This window comes from Bombyx mandarina, chromosome 22 (assembly GCF_030267445.1).
Source record: "Bombyx mandarina strain Sakado chromosome 22, ASM3026744v2".
Taxonomy (NCBI): Eukaryota; Metazoa; Arthropoda; class Insecta; order Lepidoptera; family Bombycidae; genus Bombyx; species Bombyx mandarina.
In genome coordinates this window covers 2626520-2648884 of record NC_143228.1, presented here as the reverse complement: position 1 = coordinate 2648884, position 22365 = coordinate 2626520, and the positions used below count along the sequence as shown (strand labels likewise).

At 34.4% G+C, this 22365-nt stretch overlaps 1 protein-coding gene across 5 annotated transcripts in view; it reads right to left on the bottom strand.

Annotated features, from left to right (window-relative positions):
* The window catches only part of Lmpt (four and a half LIM domains protein limpet), a 202754-nt gene that overhangs the window by 40749 nt on the left and 139640 nt on the right, over positions 1-22365 (bottom strand). Inside the window, exons 1-2 of one of the 5 annotated variants that reach the window (XM_028174588.2) lie at positions 6168-6861; positions 5656-6034 (exon numbers count right to left, since the gene is read on the bottom strand). The exons of the other annotated variants lie outside the window; for them this stretch is intronic. Coding sequence (XP_028030389.2) covers positions 5656-6034; positions 6168-6760 — 972 coding nt within the window. The 5' untranslated portion in view covers positions 6761-6861. Of the gene's footprint in view, positions 1-5655; positions 6035-6167; positions 6862-22365 lie in introns of those variants that run through there. 5 annotated transcript variants of the gene reach the window in all.

The window sequence follows — 22365 nt, the reverse complement described above, 5'->3', positions numbered from 1 at the left end:
AACGATAGCGACAGCGTTTTTTTTTTAATTTAAAGATGCATATGTGGATTTGGGATGAAATGGGGGATTTGGGATGGATGAAAGGTACCATGTCACATGTTAAAAATTTTTAGGCAACGGCTCCACTCTCTTAATGCCCCTGATAATACCAATGCCTTGAAAAGCGATGACATTTTCAATTAATTATTAAAAAATAACCACAGTAAATATTTAAATTAGTTTCTTATATTGAACTGCATTTCAAAGAAATCGAAACATTGATAGCATACGCGACTTTAGGCAGTAAAAGTACCTAGTCTTTATTAAAATTAGATATTTTACCTCTTTACCTTGTTTTTTATAATTAGTTGCGTGGTAGATTTTATATTAGATAGATTAGATTAGATATAGATTGAATTAACAATCTTATGAATGCTAAAAATTATATTTCTCTTAATACTACACTTTGACGTAGCTTATTTATTTGGATTTTCGGAACTAATATAATATATGTAGTTATAAATTAAAGTTTTTATTCATTTTTATTTTAAAACAATTTTTCATTTACAAATTATGATATACGAGTATAATCTTTTTGATTTATATAAAAGCATACGAGGTCTAAAGATTGAATCTATTCAAACAAAAATTTAAATCGCTATAATTTCGGCACAGATTACCACAGCGAGCAGAATCTTATTTAAAATAGTAAGGAATGCGGTTTTTCTAAACACTAAAATTTACGATTGTTATTTTTTTTTATATTGAAAAGGAAAGGAAACAAAGGAACCGCATTGACGCTGCAGTAAATCGGTTTTATTGTAAAATATATTTTAAGAAAAACCCTTTTTTATATAATTTTTATATAAAACCGTTCAAGCTTTTTAGTTCTTTAAAAAAAAAGATTTTCCTTAAATAGATTGACTGAACTCTCTGTCATTGAGAAAAAAGAGGAGTTTAGTTTTACTTATTTCAATAATACTGTATAAAATAATAATTTGTGGAAAAAAGGCTTCGAATGTTGTTTTCGTAATATTTACAGTAAACGGAATTAAGTATTTTATTATTGTTGAATCATTTTTAGATTATTCCATATCATTATAAAATGTGATGGACGCCTGCTTACGTCTATGACAATAGATGCCATCGGAAGGAAAATATCTAAATTCATTAAATAGTTTTTGAATGACAACACATAATGGCAAGCCATCATTAAATTTATTCAGCTGGAATATGTTTTTTTCATGTGAAATGGAATTTAATCCATATTATAATTCAATGACCACACAATGGTTCGTTTTAGATCACTCTTTGGCATTAGTTAGTTTAGACATTAGTAACAGATAAAATATATAAATATATTTGTAAAGTAAAATATATATTTGGGATTTAGGGTATTATTTATTTTATATTTGAGTTATTCTAGTCTCATAACAGGCGTACGCAACACGATGCTCAGCAATGAGCGAGCGATTGAAGGATGAGGAAGAGTCTCTTAAATGTTTCCAATAACACCATCTATTTGAGGACGATTGAACGTACAATGTCGATTAACATGATTCTCCACATATCGAGAACCTTAAAACGTTTTTATTACGCCGAACTAAAGTCGTAAAGCGATTTTATTAATATGTTTAGTTCAAAGGAATACCAATTTTACCAAGGCATCATTATAACTGGTTGAAACGTGGCAACGAGAATTGGCAGTCTAGCAACAATAAAATTTAATGCTCTGACATTGTATTTGTTCCGCGAAGAACTTTCGTACCTATCTGTTTTTACTAATAACTAGTGGTCCCGCAGTAGTCGAAATTCGACTATAACTAATTGGAATTGTAAGTTTGTACACTATTATGATTGTGTTTTATACTTCTATAATCACAAATTTCGCCAAGACTACACTATAAAAAATATTAACAAAGACAAACAATATTTAATCTATTCTCAATTTGACAACAGACGTCAAGAACAAAAGTTTGACAATAAATAGTATGCATGCGTGTGTGCGTCAAATACATGGTATGTAGTGTATGTAATGTTTTCTTTATTGATTTCATGTATCTTTTATGCATTATTTTAAAAAAATATTAGTATTATGCACTTCTTCTCTATATTCTTTATAAGTGTGGAAAATTTCATACTCCTCCGTCCGCGCAATTTTCGTAAAAAGGGATACAAAGTTTTTGCTTCACGTATTAATATATAGAAGATTTACGTAATATAGTAATATTGAGCGCAGTAGTAATAATTGGTGAACGTTAACAAGCATATGTAATAGTTCTAAGGTCTTAATCCGGGAGGAGTTAAAAAAACCGGAGTATTCAAATCTGTTGTTTTAAAACTATTAAATTTTACTTATAACGGCTAATGTTTCTGTCACTGAAAAGAAATTGTAATGCAAATGAATACTAACAGAACCGGCCTGCGACCTTTTTTTTATTGCTTAGGTGGGTGGACGAGCTCACAGCCCACCTGGTGTTAAGTGGTTACCGGAGCTCATAGACATCTACAACGTAAATGCGCCACCATTTTGAGATATAAGTTCTAAGGTCTCAGTATAGTTACAACGGTTGCCCCGCCCTTCAAACCAAAACGCATTACTGTTTCACGGAAGAAATAGGCGGGGTGATGGTATCTACCCGCGCGGACTCACAAGAGGTCCTACCACCAGTGAAACTTTTCAGTTGAGTATTTTTTATGAGGTTTGTACACATCATCGCTTCTTGAGCGATTATTTTTTTAGTAGCGTGCGTATTGTGTGTGTGGGCTTGGACGGGTCGACTGTGGCAAGTTCCAGTTTAAAGAGTGGTACTAACATTAGACATTACAATAAATACTTTCTCCTCACGTTTTGAGGTGGGCAGCATTGGTGGGTTTTATCAAGACAAATAAATGTCATACAATTTCCATGAAATTTATAAGACAATTCCGTGGTGTAAACGAAGCGAACAAAATAAGACATATTTACAAGGTTAATCCAGATTGTGTAGCATCTTCGAGTGCTTCTTTTATTTCAGCTCTATATTTATAAAGACAAAATTTGAGTACATTTTTACCATATTTTGTTCTCAATTCCATAAATATTGCAATTTAGAGGAAGAAGCTTGTATTAAGTACAATGAAAAGAATAAATGTAAGGATCAACCGTATAAGTAGTGTTTTTTAATTAGGTCGTAATTACTTAATCAATCAAATACCAGTAAATGAGATATGTATCAAATCTGACTAAAATCATTGGCAGGATGTCAATAGTTACGTTAAGAAAATTTTATTTGTATTCTTAGAAGACATTTTTAATGATCAGTATAGAGCTGTGCCGTAAACTTTTGAATAGATGTATGTATTTTATAGAATTCATGTATGTAATAAATCTTTTCAAGTATTATAAGATTTGTGTATCTTTTCAATTGTTTTTTTTTTTTTTTTTTTATTGCCTTTGTATGCAGACGGGCATACGGCCCACCTGATGATGAGTGGTTACCGTCGCCCATGGACTTCAGCAATGCCAGGGGCAGAGCCAAGCCGCTGCCGTTTTATTTATTATAGATTAATTGTATTTTTTAGTTTCATTTCTTTTTAGTTTCTCAAAAAGTACCTAATATTATTTATTGTTTATTTAAATTGCCAAAATTTTTTACGTATTCAAACTAGTTTGAAGCAAGATTGCTCAGTACAGTTTATAACTTTTGCTTATTTTTATTTGTATGCAATAATAAACAAACACAAGGGAAGTCTCGTCGTCGTTTTGCATTCGTCGTGGTATAAACTAGTATAAAGGATAAGACGTCCGGTGCATTCGTATCTAGCGATGCACTGGTGTTCGAATTCCGCAGGCGGGTACTAATTTTTCTAATGAAATATGTACTTAACAAATGTCCACGATTGACTTCTACGGTGAAGGAATAACATCGTATAATAAAAATCAAACCCGCAAAATTATAATTTGCGTAATTACTGGTGGTAGGACCTTGCGTGAGTCCGCACGGGTAGGTACCACCACCCTGCCTATTTCTGCCGTGAAGCAGTAATGCGTTTTGGTTTGAGGGGTGGGGCAGCCGTTGTAACTATACTGAAAGCTTACAACTTATATCTCAAGGTGGGTGGCGCATTACGTTGTAGATGTCTATGGGCTCCAATAACCACTTAGCACCAGGTGGGCTGTGAACTCGTCCAACCTTCTAAACAATAAAAAAAAAGATCTCCTGATTCTTGAAAATACTATCAACCGTTAAGTTCATAACAATTAATATCACAATTCCGCAGGTAACGCAAGCAAAGCTGTATCCATAGTTTTATTCTCTTCTTATTCTTTTATATTAGTGTAACTTATATTTTAACCGCATGACTCAAGGTCATGTTTCTCTACAGCGAATGATCTCCAACAACCAATTAACCTAGACACTTATACGTGAGCCCATTTATCCATTTATGCAGGTTGTGAAAAAATATTCAATTGGTTGTATAAGATGAAAAAGCATTCCTGGATTGGAATCAACGGCTTCAAATTTGTTATACGAAACGTCACGTGTTGATGTATTTGTACATGTGTCTTCTGTGTATTCAGACCATAATCCCTTTGACACTGTATAGGTGCATCGCGACACACGCCGGCTGGCGCGACACGTCAACTTGACGTATCTGTGTCGAGGTCCGTATAATACACTAGTGTCATGTATTTCGGTAGGTTACGCAACCGTTTTGATCTGTGATATCGTCATAAATCAATCTTTTGTGCTTCACCTCAAAGTCGATGTCATTAGGCCATAGATATTTTAACCGGGAAGACGAAAATTATATGGTAGTTTTCGTCATATAGTGGTCCCCAGGTAGTCAAAATTCGACTATAATTAATCTAAATTATAAGTTTGTTCACTATTATGATTCTATTTTCCAAGACTAATAAACTTCAGTAATCACAGATTTCGCCAAGACTACATACACTGACAAATATTAATAAAGATAAACAATATTGAATCTATTCTCAATTTGACCACAGACTATAAGCAATAAGAAGAGTTTGATAATAAACAAATAATATGCATGCGTGTGTGTGTGTGTCAAATCCATGGTAGTGTTTGTAATTTTTATTTTATTGATTTAGTGTATTTTAATGTATATTTTAAAAAAAATAACATTCTGTACTGCTTCTCTGTATATCTCTATAAGTTTGGGATTCGGATTGGGATTTCATACTCATACGCCCGCGCAATTTTCGTAAAAAGGGGCACAAAGTTTTTGCTTAACCTATTAATATATAGATATTCTCAGCAGTCTCTGGACTTATAGTTCAATTTACGACATTAAAATCTGTTCACGAAATCATGTATGATGTTACTGGGTATTTTGGACATAATGATATGAATGGTATTGGGATGCACTCCTGTCCAAGGTGATAACCATCTAAGTGTAGTGTAGGGTGAATTTAAAGTTATCTGAAATAAATTCTAGTTAAGCCAAACATATTAAAGCCTAATCACAATGTAATTCGGCGCATTTCCTGTCAGATAGGAATACATCCTTAGTCATCTAAGGGATAAAGAAAACTCAAACGAGTCAATAACATTTTAATTCTCAGTCATGCATACAAAAAAGCCATCGAGTGCGGTCACCGTTCATGCGCGACTAATCTCCCATACTACCCCAGAAGTCTATCTCCTCTTCCTCCTCCTCGATTACCTCTTTACATTCCTTGGGCTCTTCCTCAAAAGCTTCAAGCTTTTGGTGTTCTAAAGCTTTAACTTCGTTATCATCTGCAGCAGTCTCGACTGAGGCTTCAACGTTCGTGCTTTCGTTTCTTCTTTCTCTCGAATGACTTCTGGAATGAGAACGCGCTGATAAATTAGGAGCGCTTCCGAACGCGCCGACCTTATCTTCTTTGTTCATACGTCCGAACTCCGCCTCTTCGAGCGACGTGAACATGTTTAGTTCTTCCTCGCGGGACGCACGAGAATCTTTTGACGATGTTGACGAAGACGACCTTCGCTTTTTGAAACTCCTGCGTCTCCCGCTTGGGTCGTGTCGTTGCAAAGGTCGATACTTAATTCCGTCAAGTGATCTTAAACAAAACATGAACATAATACAGTGAGTGATGGCTCTCTGAGAACGTGCATGGCTCGATGGATGTGTACAATGTGGCTACAGCACTACAAGCGCGTGACAAGTGTGTGGCGAACTCATCGGATATTAACCTGAGAAAATCTTCGTTGTACACCCCGCCGTTGTCGTCGTCATATGATTGAAAATGGATCTCTGGTGTCGGAGGCGGACTCTGGGGACTGTACTCCCAGGTCATTTTATCCTTGGTAGTTTCTTCGTCGGTAACATGATTCAAGTTGATAGGAGTTGGCGATCGTCTGCTTTGTCCAACGTTGATAGATTCCGAGCTATTAGATAGGATAGTTTTCGTTCTAGTTGGCGAATACCTTTCAGGTTTGAAATCGCCATTTGGAATCGTGTGGTCTTCGACTGATTCTTGACCAAAGCTAGAGATTCTCGTAGAAAATAACAGGGGAGTAGAATCGGATTTTTCATTATAGTACTTTACTTCGACGGATTGTAGTCTTCCTTTCTTATCTTCCGTCAAACATATGTATCCTTGGCCGTAATCGATCCAGCTGTTTGACGTTTTAGCGGATTTTCTGAGGAGATCTGTGTAGTGCTCAACAAGATCTTCGAAGCCTGGTTGGTTGTCAGGTATGGTACCGCTTAGGATGTGTCTAACACATTCAACAGCTTCATGGACACCAGCGTAGGTGATCACGATAGATACCATAAGTCCCATTGTAATATATCAGCACTTAACTAAAGGAATGTTTAGGGTTTTTTGATTGAACTCAACTAAAAGGGGAGGGATGTCTGTAGCGATATATCGCTGTGGCAAGATTTGAACAACTGAAATTAAAGTGTTATTGTGTGCCAATGAATTCAATCCAGATTTAGACTAGCTTGGCGTTGCCCAAAGTATTATATTTTACACGATCGCTCAAGGCTGAGGTCGCTGTGTTTTCCGAACCGGTAATATATGTGTTCCAATCAATTAATCGATTGGTAACAAATCTTTTTAATAGTCAGTTAATCTTATGTGGCGTAGGTGGACAATTCACAGTAGAATCTCCATTATCTAACAAAAAGACATTATGTTGTCTTGGAAGAATGCTTATCAGAAATTTATTGTACAACATTTTTTTAGAAATTTCTTATTGATATATCGACTGTTTGACTTCGACATATTTATTTATTTATTGCGTACACGACGTAGGGGAATAGTCTTCAAAAAACATTCTGTTTGCTCTACTAATTCACTAAATACTACTCTAATCGTTACGGATTGATTTATGTTGTTGCAAATATATTATGCATATTAAAATTAAGATCCCTCTACATAGTTAGAACTTGGCTTTGACAACAAGGTGATATGATGCGTGTGACATTTGTTAGCCATATGGATGTTATTATCTGTAAATAAATCATTTGTAAATTGAGCCAATGAATGTTTGCTATTATCATAGGCGTCTTGGATTTACGTTTTCTACCTGGTCTTAAACTTTAATTTAAAAATAATAGTTAAAAAAAACTAACAAAACACGTTTTTATAGAAAATTCAACTAAAAAATAGAAAATAAATTTTAAGAAATTTGAAATATCATTTTTTCTTACACATTTTTAATTCCAACATATTAAAATTTATTTTCCATTTATAGTTGGATTTTCTATAAAAACGCGTACTTTGTTAGTTTTTTTAAACTATTATTTATTTTTCATTTTTTAGTTGAATTTCAATATTTTCAATAAAAAAATTTAATATTGAATTTTCGTCGATCCTTAATAAGTAGTATACAAAATTTCGAGTTAATCCGACGTTTTGAAGGGGGTCAAAATCATGTTCAAAGATTTCGTTACATACTAAAATACTAACATACATACGTCTGAAGATAATAAAAGCGTATTAAAAATAGTTAATTTTACGAAAGACTTCATTGGTGGCAGCGTGTAATCATCCTACGTGAGTTTTGTTTTAGTGATATTATGGAATCTTTTGAGACCGCAGGGGTCGGTACTACCTATCTAGGGGTCGGCCTATGTCTATCTAACCTAACAGTTATGCGTTCCAGTTTAAGGGATGCAACAATTACGGTTTGAGTCCATAGACATCACACCGTGATTACCGCTATCCACGTTGACACTAGAAATCCAAGACTCCAGCTTTAAAGATTACGCGAATTATAATTTTGCGGGTTTGATTTTCGTTACACTTCCACTGAGTTTCTGGCCGTATCTTCTCAGTGGGTCGCGTTTCCGATCCGGCGGTAGAAGCACTGCTCTTGCTAGAGTCAGTGTTAGCATCACTCCGTTTTGAGTCCCGTGAGCTCACCTACTAGTTAAGGTTACGCTGAAATAGCCTCTAAAGGCTATCAGCTTACGTAGGAAAAAAAAATCGTTGTTATTCTTTCATGGCGCAAGTCCTTCGTGCACATGTGTTAAGTACGTAGTTCATTAGCTAATTTGGTACCCGCCAGCGGGATTCCTTATCGTTTAGGCCACGATAACTTCTCTTTTTCTTTTTTATTTCTAGTTTCTTAGTTGAGTTTAGTGAAGGAATATAAATAAAGGAAATTTAGCAGAAAAGCGGCAATAAATTTTAATTTTAATTCATTACTTTTTTTTTTATAAATTATACACGTGTCAATGACCTTTAAAAAACCCGTTGCACACGTAACTATCATGTACTATAATATCTGTCGCTCATAAAACGCGCGCCGTATAAAATTCGCAGATTGTTTTGAAATAATGCCAGACCGAATAGAACTCAATGGCCGCGACGGTTCGCTTTAAAAAAATAGTATCAATCCCGATGTTTTTTTTTTTTTAAATGAAAAACAATCTATTTTCATAAACAGCGGTGGAAAATTGTTTTAATGTTGTTTTCTTAGCTAGAATAGGCTTATATTAAAACTGATGACGCCTTATTTATTATTGTTCAAATCAATTACATGTATAGCGGAAAATTCCACACACAAAATCGGATTTAATACTTGGTGTTAGTCGAAGAGATATTAAGATTTTATTGAATCTCAAATCTCAGGGTGGTGGTGTCCTCGTTGATGTCTATAAGTTCCAATAACCACTTATTACTAGCCTGTTTGCTCATCTGATTAAGTAAGGCGAAAGTAAGGCTTCGGTAACCATGATCAATGCCATAAGATTTTTTTTTATCTTAAATTAATTTAGCCGTAAAAGTTTTATTAAGCATTTACTTTATTACTCGTTATGTTTAAAATAGCATCAGCCATGAATATTTGATTTTAATAAAATTAAAATAAAACTTAAATTATAGACCTCCTCATATCTGTATAATAACGGTAAATTTTAGAATGCCTATAACGTGCTTATAACTATTTAATTTAAAACATGAAAAAAAGTTCATTTTAATAATAATGTACCAATTAATTTTATAAATTACAGATTCCGTTCCAGATTCCATTCCAGAGTCCGTTTGTTTGAACAACAAATAATTTCAAAAATATATTAATCTATATATATAAAAGAAAGTCGTGTTAGTTACACTATTTATAACTCAAGAACGGCTGAACTGATTTGGCTGAAAATTGGTGGGGAGGTAGCTTAGAAAGAGGAGACGGACATAGGATATTTTTTATCACGTTCCCGTGGGACTCGACATAAAACGTGATGTAACAAAACGCAACTGATATGGAATAACAAAATGCAGCTGACAGCTAAACGTAATGTAGTCTATGGTTAATTATAGTAGAATTTTGAAATTCACCGGTTGATGTGTTTGTTTCGAATTTCTATTTATTGTGTCGAGATAGGTAATCATTAAGAAAGTAATGTCGCGACCGGCACGATCAAATCTTTCCCGACGAAGCCGTAATGCAGCTAGGATTCGAAACATTGCGAGTGAAAGGACTGAAGAAGAACAAGAAAATACAATAACAATAATAAACAAATACATGGCCAATAAAGTATCATTAAAATACTTGCTATTTTAATTTATATTAATTATCCAAATAAAAAATTGACCATGATAAAATCGAAAATCCGCTCATTTATTGCCTCTATAAGTAAGGCGGAACAAAGTTCGCCGGGTCATCTAGTTTATTTTAAATCTAATATTTCTGTACGGAATGTTAATGTTTTTGTCTGCAATCTACTTCCTCGCGCGTCTTATCCAGTTGTATTGAAAAATTTTATATAAATATTTATATTTAAATTTACTTTTATATTGTGAAATTTGGGTCGTTCTTTTCATAGTACCATTAATTTACGACAGTTGGCGCCCGCGTACTTTTAATAATTGGGGGTTATTTATATATTTGGCGATAGCAACGATGTGTGCTGATCTATGCTTCCAAAGGGATAACATACGTAAATAATAATTGAAAATGGTTTTTTTATTGCTTAGATGGCTGGACGAGCTCACGGCCCACCTGGTGTTAAGTGGTTAGCGAAGCCCATAGACATAATGAAACACACCTTGAGATATGAGTTCTACCGTATCAGTATGTTTTCTAATGAAATACGTACTTAACAAATGTTCACGATTGACTTCCACGGTTAATAACATCGTGTAATAAAAATTAAACCCGCAAAAATATTATTTGCGTAATTACTGGTGGTACGACCTCTTGTGAGTCCGCACGGGTAGGTACCACTACCCTGCCTATTTCTGCCGTGAAGCAGTAATGCGTTTCGGTTTGAAGGGTGGTGCAGCCGTTGTAACTCTACTGAGACCTTAGAACTCTTATCTCAAGGTGGGAGACGGCATTTACGTTGTAGATGTCTATGGGCTCCGGTAACCACTTAACACTAGGTGGGCCGTGAACTCGTCCACCCAACTAAGCAATAAAATTAAAAATAAAAAAACTAAGCTACAACGGCTACCCCGCACTTCGAACCCATTAATGCTTCACGGCAGAAATGGTGGTACCTACTTCTGCGGACTCACAAGACTTCCTACCACCAGTAATAAGATGTATATCCAAACGACAATCTCGCATTTAAGCTCATCGACCACGTTACATTTGATTACGGGTACAATGTGCCCGTCTAATTACAGCACTGTGACGCGTATGCGACGTCAGAGTCCCACGCAGGAACGTGTGAAACCAACGCGTTGTTCATGAAATGCGCTTCTGTAAGCGCGATCATCTAACTACGGCACTAGAAGTAATAGAAAGAAAAAGGAAAGATTATTTAAAATTTAAATTTTAAACAGATTCCTTGATCTTGAAAATTTAAAATTTTCCTTTTCGGAACGTTCTCTGTCTTTTCTTTTCGTGTAAAATCTTTAATCGTAATTTATCCTGTTTTTTTTTGTTTTCTGCTAAATTTAAGATCGATAAATATTTACGGTACGGAACAACCCCATTTTAGGGTGAGTCCGTTTTGCAGAGATCCAGGCCGTCGGAAGCGGGTCAAAGGCAAGGTCGGCAGGGAAAGCGGCCGCGGTGCCCGCTTGTAACCCGATACCGCGTTACGTCACAGCCGTGCCGTGCGCACCGTGCGGACGTGGTCCACAGAAGTGAACCAGTAATCAATATTGTGTTGATACGTAAAGGAACTACGGAATACAGGATTAGAGTTAAGTAGCATACATCGATATCCAACAATGGCATTTTATTGTAACTAGTAGTCCCCGGTAGTCGAAATTCGACTATAATGAATTGAAATTATAAGTTTGTACATTATTATGATTCTATTGTCAAAGACTAATAATTTTCTTTAATCACGGATTTCGCCAAGACTACGTACACTTTAGACAAATATTAATAAAGACAAAACAATATTTAATCTATTCTCAATTTGACCACAGACTATAACTGACAGACTGCAATAAGAAAAGTTTGACAATAAACAAATAGTATGCATGCGTATGTGGTCAAATACATGGTTGTCTGTGTAATGTTTTCTTTATTGATTTAATGGTTTTTATATACATAATTTAAAAAAAAATACTATCATTCTGCACTCCTTCTCTATATTATTATTCTCTATAAGTGTGGTAAATTTCATATTCCTCCGTCCGCGCAATTTTCGTAAAAAGGAGTAGAAAGTTTTTGCTTCACGTATTAATATATATTGTAATTACAATCCATCAATCAACACGAACAGCAAGTATTTTCAATTTAACAATCGATATTATTTTTTTCGGTTTTAGCGTGTTGCAAACATCACGAAACCTACTTTTGCAGTTAAATCGCGGGATTTTATTGTCATTATAACTATTATTGGACCAATACGTTGGTCAGACCAGATCCGCGCTCTTGATTCCACATTTCACAACGCCCTCTCTACCACCAGAGAGAAAAAGAGATGGAAAAATCATGCGAGAGAAAGTATACAAAAAGGTGATCACGACCCTCAGCATTGAGGAATACGACGCAATAACGAGGATAAACATTATTTCTACCGTTTGCTATACTTTACAGTTTTACTGGTCAATATATGACATATGAAACATGTGTGAAACAATGTAATGACAATAAAACACGCGAGATAATGCCGTAAAAGTACGTCTCATTAAAAAGTATTGTCTTCATAAAGCGGCTTTTTTATCAAAACTTGCAAGGTATATAGGAATCTGTACTTCAGTTTGTTTAGCGATGTGTTTTTCTGTTTAGCTAATTCGACTTGAAATTTTTTATCTTTCCCCTTTCCGTTCTAATAAAAAAAGTAATATGTAACATCAGAAGGGCAATATCTGTCTCTCTTTCGCTCACATAATTCGTGGAAAGCTTGCTTCAGAATTAATCTAAATGTTTTAAGGAACTTTGTCAGTGAGAAATACGTTTTTTCTAGAACAATTTTCAAATATAATATCTAGAATTCATCAGGCTTATATGGTATTAATTTAATGACGAAATGCTACTTTTCGGGTTTTATTTTTTAGGTAAATTAAATTAACCTCTTCGAATCTAAATAGGGCTTTAATTGTACAGCAATAGGTTGGACCTTTTTTTTTTTAAATTACTTTATTCTATATTTACCTCACATTATATTTTATTCTAATATCGGTCATTAAAATGACTCCCAATGTCTAAAAAGATTTTAAAAGCTTCATTCACGATTTTTATTACTGTTTATTTTTCAATGAAGCCTCGTTCGCGAGCCAACTTCTCGCTACTAACGACCAACGACTAACGAATAACGGCGCGAAATGTTTGCGAAATCTATTTTTTTATTTATTTCGAAGGCTACTAGACAGAACATTAAAATAAAACTATTACAAGTTCAAGTTTACGTTTTCCGCTAAAATATGTACTACGTTCATTCAAGTTCCGCGTTCAGTGGGTGTGCGAAATGAATGATAAAAAGCATTTCAGCGTTGTATGAAATCGTTCTTGTGTTTTTTTTTTTTCTAATTTCGTGTCGGCGTCGGCACGCGCTCTTCGCACACACCGCCTAACGCTGTTGTAATTCACGGTTTCACAATTCGCCGCTAATGTTTACATTTTTGAGATTATTTAAAAGTTTTGAAGTTCACGGAGATTATATATTGTATGTTGTTAACGTTAACATGATCGATTTTTTGTTGAGATTCGTCGATTTATTAATTACATGTTTGTTGTGTTTGATGAAGTTTAAGCGCGTTCTGGTGTGGGATTAATGATAATACAAGTTACAACTCTGAATATAGTTTTTAACTATCAAAATATTGTAAAAAAAGCATGGAGTATGTTTCCTTATACATAATAATTTTCGTAACTTGTTTTCTTTATATTTTCGTGAGTAATGTGAAATCTTATCTCCGTTTTAATTTGTCGCGTGGCATTGAAGTTAAATGTAAATAAAATTATTATATGAAACAGTGTTTTTGTTGAAAACTTTTATACTGTTGGTAAGACGTGTTGATACCATCGATTTTAAGTTTTTTTTTTAAATTGCACCAGATATATGAGATCACGGCCTACATGTTTAGAAGCCGATAAGTATCATAATGTGAATACCGGCACCATTCTTGGAACGGTGGTCTGGTGGCTTCAAACCGGTTTGCCTAATTGCAACTTGGCTGATGGTGGTGGATTTTAATATTTTCTTTAGGTTTTTTGGTCAACTAAATTATCTGTATAAATTTGAGAAACATTCGATGAGTCGAGAGTTAAAAATAAAAACAGAAAATTGTTATAATCAACGCGAGAACAAATCATAAAAATAGTCTTTATATCGTCTACGAATATACGAATATCGAAAATACCGGCGGAAATACTATGTATATAAAAATTACTAGATTAGTGTTTGAAAATTTATAATATTTTATTAAATTATTGCCCAGAAATAGTGATGAGAATAAACGTTTGAATTTAAGTAAAATCTATTTGGAACACTTTTGATATACGCTTTATAGAACCCAGAAGTGTAGTCAATGTTTAACAGATTTAAAAGAAAAACAGTTACGACAATTTATATGATGCTAAAAATGTTCTGGGCAGACTACATACGGGTTATTTATTGTATTTAACTATAAATTCTTTTTGAGAAATAGCTGACGCGGTGGAGTAACGATCTAAATTCGCGGCCGGGGCACAATACCTTCTTAGCGACACTCACACTTTTTTTCCTTTTTATTTACGAACAAGTTGAGTCCCGCGATGTTACCCGCGGTTATTGTTGTACCGCGGATGACGTCGCGGGACGAAGCTAGTCTAAAAAAGTAGCCTAAGTATCATCTGGTATCCTCGGCTAGTAGCTAGTATCATCGGCTACTTATCAGTGAAAGTCTCGTCAAAATCGGTCCAGCCGTTCCAGAGATTAGCCGGAACAAACTACAGACAGACAAAAATTGTAAAAATGTTATTTTGGTGTATGTACCGTAGGTACATATATTTACATGCATGTAGTAAAAAGTGGTTATTTCAATATTACAAACAGACACCCCAATTTTATTTAGATGTATAGATAAAAAATATTTTCTAGAAGTCAATTGTATAAAAAAAAATAGTTTTGCAGACCATTTGGCACTCTTTTGTAAGTAGCGCCCGGGGAATGATGAGCCCCTCCCTCGCTACACTTTTTTTTTTTGTTCCTACCTATGCTGATAGCCTTGAGAGGCTATATCAGCTTCACCCTAACATGTAAGTGAGCTCACGGGGCTCAAACCTGGCGACGTTGCTAACACGAACCCTAGCAAGAGCCGTGCTTCGCAGAATCTACCACCGGATCGGAAACGCGACCCACTGGGAAGATCCGGCGAGAAACTCAGTGGGCTGTGTCAGAGGGTTAATTTACTCGTCGAGCCTTTCGTCGCAAGCGACGGGCTCGACCAGAACGATGACCGGTGCTTGAGGTACCTAAAAGCACCGTTAGTGGATCGGGAGGATCCGAAATGACGTGTTTGGGGCGACGTCGACTGCTTTCCATTCTATCCGCAGGATCGGGAATGTAGTTACCGGCGGCCACGATGAGGGGGTTCTCGTGTCGTGCCGCTTTATCGAAGTGGGACAGCGCTACGCCATTGGGCTGACGACGACATTACCCGGCGCGATCAGCCGTTGTTGAATAAAATTAACTCTTCGACTTCACGTCTCACGTAACTTAACTTATTAAATAAAATTGAACTCAATTATTTCATTTTGATGATTGTTTTTTTAAATTATTTGCCATTTAATTTAGATACAAATGTTGTAGTTCAAATAATTTCCGTCACTTTAGGTAGATTAAACGACAGTCTGTAGTCGATTTATCTATGATAAAGTTCATTATATTCTTAAATATATTGTTACTATTGCATTTCTGTACAAATTTATGTATTAATAATAATTGTACAAGCAAGGCCAACAGAGACATCTAGAGTGAAATAGAAATAATTATTTACTAGTGCCACCTATTGGTGAGTAGATTAAATCAATAAAGTTTAATGTATGTTGTAATTAGATTTTAAACGTGTCCAAAATCAAGTTTTTTTTTAATAAAAAGTTTTATGTTTGACATTTTTATGGTTTCGTTTTCGATCTGATGGTAGGCAGTGGCTTGACTGTGCCCCTGCCATTGCTGACATCTATGAATCACGGTAACCACTAACCATCAGATGGGCTGTATTACGCTCATTTGCCTACAAGGGCAATAAAAGAAAAAGAAAAAGGGGTCACATTTATTTCTTAATTTAATATTTGTGTTATTTTTAAATATTGAATCATAACTATAATGTCAAAAGCAGATTCGACGAGATTCGTAAATGCGCTTTCTGAAGTAACGTAAGATCTAATAACATTTTAGGATTACTTTCTGTTCATATCAATTTAAAAATGTGTATTTTGAGATTAATATTAATGGTTTTTAAAATGTGGTTAAAAATGAAATCAGCAATATTTTTCAGCCAGTACTCACACTCACTACTTAAATTCCACCTTCTGCAATCAGAGCACACAAATCCACAAGCGCGGAAAATTCGAAATTCAAGCTTCCCGCGTAAATTCGAAAATCCTTTAGACAAAATATTTTAAAAACAAAATTCGCGCCTAAATTCGAAAATCGTTCGACGATCACACTACTACTTTTTTTTTTTATTCCAGGAGGCAGCTGGATAGAGAAACGTCTCCGATAAATGTCGAAGGAGTATTGAGTTCAGAGTTGGCCGACGCTGTCGACTTCGATGTTCCATGTCGCTATGCGTTATATTTATTACTAACTAGTAGGCTATAAAGAAACATGGACGACAGGTACTTCAAAGCGATCGATCAGTATTTAGAGGACCGATAGTCGCATGCCTTTGCTGAACTATGAGTAGGCGCTAAATGTAGCAGCGGGAAAAAAATAAGAATTTTGCAGACGGCACAATAACGGCCATGTTATTTTTGAACTAAGTAGGTGTATTTTATTTTTGATATACACTTGGGCGTTTCAGAATAAGGGCATTGGTAGCGCGTTGTCGTAATATCGGAGTTGCTCATTAGTACGCAAAGTATGTACCTAGTACGCGCAGATATTACGTACTTTATAATTACGTTAAAGCTTGTCGACATTTAAACAATAATTGTCAGAAATTCATTTAAAATTAGGTTATGAATACGAATTACACAAGATACGATTAGTAGTAAGTAACATTTGCAATAATTCGTTGTGTAGAATTTAGAACGCCACTTCAGATCTGGCATCCATTACCCTTTATATTCAATTTAATCATTACTATTATAATTTGAACGTCTGTTATGATAAAAAAGGATAATAGTAAACATTGATTTTTCTTTTTAAAACTTTTCGTTTTAAAAACTGTTAAAAACAATTTTGATATATTTTTTTTAATGACTGAATAAAAACTTGTTTTATTTTAATATAAAAATCAGTATGAATTTATCAAAAAAGTTTATATAGATGTAAATATTCGAATTTTGAATACAGCACACGTAATTCAAATTATGACTTACCAGTTTTTTTTTTCTAACACTTCTATTTTTACAGGCGAAGGGATCACATGTACAAAAGCGGCTTAAGAGTACGATACGCGTTCATGTACTGGGCAAGGTGGCAAGGTGTTAACAAACGCACGCAGGCTACATACTTCTCTTTGGTTAAACAAAATTTTATTTTTGTAACAACACGCCGTTACATATTTCATTTAATCTAAGTTTATAGAAGCACTGAAGGATTCTATGCAACGCGGGAAAAGGAATTCCCAATTGATATTATTAATTAACGAAATATTCTTTACTTGTTTTTACATAATCTGTATGTCTTATTTTGATACGATTAATCATTTTTATCGTAATAAATGCAGATAATTATAACTATTTGCAGTATTATACAAAATTACACTTTCAAACGACGAATAAATAAAGCAGCAATAGAGTCCTTGTATGGTAATTAGCTATTTAAGAAGTTAATGTCTCGATTGTCTTGTACCAACACATAGCGAGTTATTTTATGTATCAACTAAGAATAACTCGTTTATGGTTCCCTCTTATTGACCAACGTTAAATTGTTTCAATATTGCTACCTATGTTTTGTTAGCCGACTTAAAAAAAATAAGGTTTTCAATTCGACTGTTTTTTTTTTTGTTTCGTACCCATTTCTTTTTTGTCAATGAATCGATTTTGACGAGTGTTTGATTGTTTGAAAGCTGTTGCTTCCCATGTGGTCCCATTTAATTTTATAGAGTACTGACGAGCAGTTTTTGGGTTACCCTTGATAATGCATATTTAATCGACTTCAATTATTATAATTATGATATAAATAACTAATAATAATAAATAACTGGAAACAAATCACGCACGATCCCCTGTTTTGGGTACTAGAAACTGACATACTTACTTACATATATACATAGATACGTTTAAATATATACGTACATATATAGATAATAAACACCCGGACAAAGACACAAACAAAACTGTTCATCACACAATGTTAGGCCGATGTGGGAATCGAACCCACGACCTTCGGCGCAAAAGTTAGGCGCGCTAACTACTGCACCACTGAGTTATTAATTTTTTTTCTTTTTTTTTGTTGAAGTCAGTTATCGTTCATGTTACTTTTTTTTTGAATGCTTACGCTAAAGGAAATATGCAGATGCGAATTACTTACATACTGTATATGTATATATAAAATATACACGAAAAACGATTTTTATTGAGTTAAATTACGAAAAATCAAATATACAACATTTTTTATTTGTAGAATCACTATTGGTAAGGTCATACATACCATATTGAGGGATGAAGGCTATTTGGTTTAAGCGACTATTCGCTTTTTTTTTTCTTTCTCCTACCTATGCTGATTGATAGCCTTGAGAGGTTATTTCAGCTTCTCCTTGACATGTAGGTGAGCTCACGGGGCTCAAATCGGGAGTGCTGCTAGCACTGGCCCTAGCAAGAGTAGTACTTCGCAGAATCTACCACCGAATCGGAAACGCGATCCACTGAGAAGATCCGGCGAGAAACTCAGTGGGCTGTGTCTATGAGTCAATTTACTCATCGAGCCCTTCGTCGCAAGCGACGGGTTCGGCGAGGACGGTGACCGTTGCTTGAGGTACCTAAAAGCACCGTTAATGGATCGGAAGGATCCGTAATGACGTGTTTAGGGCGACGTCAATTGTTTACCATTGGGTATGAATTTTTGCTTAATACGTGAAATTTATCTTCGTAATTAAAGGTTTCGCATTAGCATCAACAGTTCGATGGCTATTTCATCACTCGATATATTTATGATTATGATTAGTTATAATTGTAACGTGATGTCTCAACCTATTCACAGTACGTTAAAGTAACCGCTTAACATTAGTTAGGTTGTGAGCTCGTTCGCCCATCGAAACTGATAAGAGTTTGAAATATTTAATCTCACGCTTTGTCGTTACGATTATGACTTATCACATGTTGAATCTTCATATTCAGGATCAAAACGAATTAACTGCTATACAATCCACACTAATATTGTAAATGCGAAAATGTATTTGGTTTTGTCTGTCCGTCTTTCACGTTGAAGCGAAACAACGGATTTTCATGATTTTGTTTATAGTTATAGTTTTAGGTAGAGTAACACAGGCTACCTTGTATTCCGCAAAAAAACATCTCATTCCCAAACTACACTGATACTTTCAACTAGTGGTAGGACGGCTTGTGAGTACGCGCGGGTAGGTATCACTACCCTGCCTATTTCTGCCGTGAAGCAGTAATGCGTTTCGGTTTGAAGGGTCGGGCAGCCGTTGTACTGTAAAATCTGAGACCTTAGAACTCATATCTCAAGGTGGGTGGCGGCATTTACGTTGTAGATGTCTGTGGGGCTCGGCAACCACTTAACACCAGGTGGGCCGTGAGCTCGTCCACCCCTAAAAAATAAAAATACTTTTCCTTAGACGACGCGGGCGCAATCGAGGTTAACAGTTAGTATGTATGATGTATGTAGTATGTATGATTTAGATGGTCTATGTCTTATATATTCAATGCCTATTGAATAGTATATAAAATATATAGCGGCTTTAAATTTAAAAACAAACACGTTAAAATTAACTAACTGTGAAGTAATACGATGAGTTGACATTGAAAACGTATTTTGTGATTGGTGAACATTTTTTTATTATCCTATAAATAAATTTTAAAAAACTAAATTCATAAATAAATAAGATTATACCGTGATTCAAGCGCAACATTTTTCTAAAATGGAACGTCAATGACTTTGTTACTTATTTTTAACGTGGTGGTAGCGTTGAAAATAATATTAGTTTATTTATGAAATTGTTTTCTATATCATTTTAGATGGTCTTCTAGATTTACGTTCTTAAGTTCCTTGATAAATATATATTTTTTTAAAGTTGTTTGTCGTTAGCATTGCGACATACGTTACACGAAATGTGGAAATTCTCGTGTGACATCCGGTTAATGAAATCATAGTATATAAGTTGGGTAACAAAAAATTAATCACTACCCTACCTTTTAATCAATAAGCAACGTTGAGTGTTTTCAACAGAAATGACACAGTGTAAATAACAATTATAATTACGAAGAATTAAGTCAGATAATTTTTAGTGGTGTATTGTTAGGGCGTCTTGTGAGTCCACGCAGGTAGGTACCATCACTCTGCGTATTGCTACCGTGACGTACTATAAGTACTAAGGAACTGGTGGTAGGACCTCTTGTGAGTCCACGCGGGTAGGTACCATCGCTCTGCGTATTGCTACCGTGACGCAGTAATGCGTTTCGGTTTGAAGGGCGGGGCAGCCGTTGTACTGTAAAAACTGAGATCTTAGAACTCATGTCTCAAGGTGGGTGGCGCGATATTTACGTTGTGGATGTCTAGGGGCTCATGTAACCACTTAACACCAGTTGGCCCGTGATATCGTTCACCCATAAAAGTAACCAAAAAAAGTAGTTTGTGTCGTAAAGATATTCATGTACAAAAATATTATAGTTTTTAATTCTGAATTTAGGCGTGGCAGCGCCGCGGCGTCCAGTAGCAAAACTATTTTAGGTTTTTTTTTCGTTAATATTTCAAAAATGAAACTAGAAATATTATTTAATAAATTAATAATAACTAAACATGTTTAAAATATTTATTTTTATAGTAGTAGTAATATATCACGTCCAAAAGAAATGTGTCCATTGAAGTTTAATAGAAACTAGAGGTCCCGCAGTAGTCGAAATTCGACTTAAATTAGTAATTGGAATTGTAAGTTTGTACACTATTATCATTGTATTTTATACTTCTACACTATAAAAAAATATTAATAAAGACAAACAATGTTTAATCTATTCTCAATTTTACCACAGACGTCAAGAACAAAAGTTTGACAATAAATAGTAGGTATGCATGCGTGTGTGCGTCAAATATATAGTATGTAGTGTGTGTAATGTTTTCTTTATTGATTTAATGTATCTTTTATGCAATATTTAAAAAAAATATTAGCATTGTGCACTTCTTTTCTATATTCTCTATAAGTGTAGAAAATTTCATACTCCGCGTCCGCGCAATTTTCGTAAAAAGGGATACAAAGTTTTTGCTTCACGTATTAATATATAGATATGAAAAGAAAATTTATTTCTATATGTATATGTTAACGGAAATGTATGTAATCCGTCATTGTATACAATTCCTAGGAAATGTATGTAATTCCTAAAATCGCACGGAAATGTGTGAAATAAATTATATTATACTTACACATTACACATTTCCTAGGAAATCTATACATTTCCTAAATAGCAATCGGAAATGTAAAACATTTAAGATATTGGTAGGTACACGGGGACAGCGGGACGAGTCTTGCATTACGGTCAGTTGCCAACTTGCAATCCACTGGAACCGGCCAGGGATTTAAGAAGTGCCTTTGCAAGAAAAACTGTGCTACATCAAGATGTCTGTGTTTTAAAAATAAAGTATTATGTACTTCCAAATGCCATTCGAGCTTACCCTGCAAAAATAAATAGCTATATGGACTGACAAAGTATTATAATATAAAGATTTACTTTTATACTTTGACATTTATAATTATTTAATTATCAGACTGATTACTTGCCAAATGAAAATTTTATTTTATAAAAATAAATACAATATTTTGTGATACGTTAAAAGTTAATAGATAGTTGATTTTAGAAGTTTTAATTAGTAAGATAATATGAATATATTATTATTATTTTACGGTATGACTGTTACCCGATTGTCTCAATAAGTGTTATATTAAAAAAATATTATTAACAACGTGTTTTATTACAGAAAGCATTTACTTTATACATTTCCTAATACGATATTGGAATTGTATACAATTCCGAGGAATTTTATACATTTCCTAGGATATCTATGCATTAAATAGTTTTTCAAACAATATTTTATACATTTCCTAAATAGTATCGGAATTGTACACATTTCCTAGGATTTGTATACAATTCCTTGATTTCATACATTTCCGGTAACATATACACTAGGTGGCAGCACTTTTTATAAAAT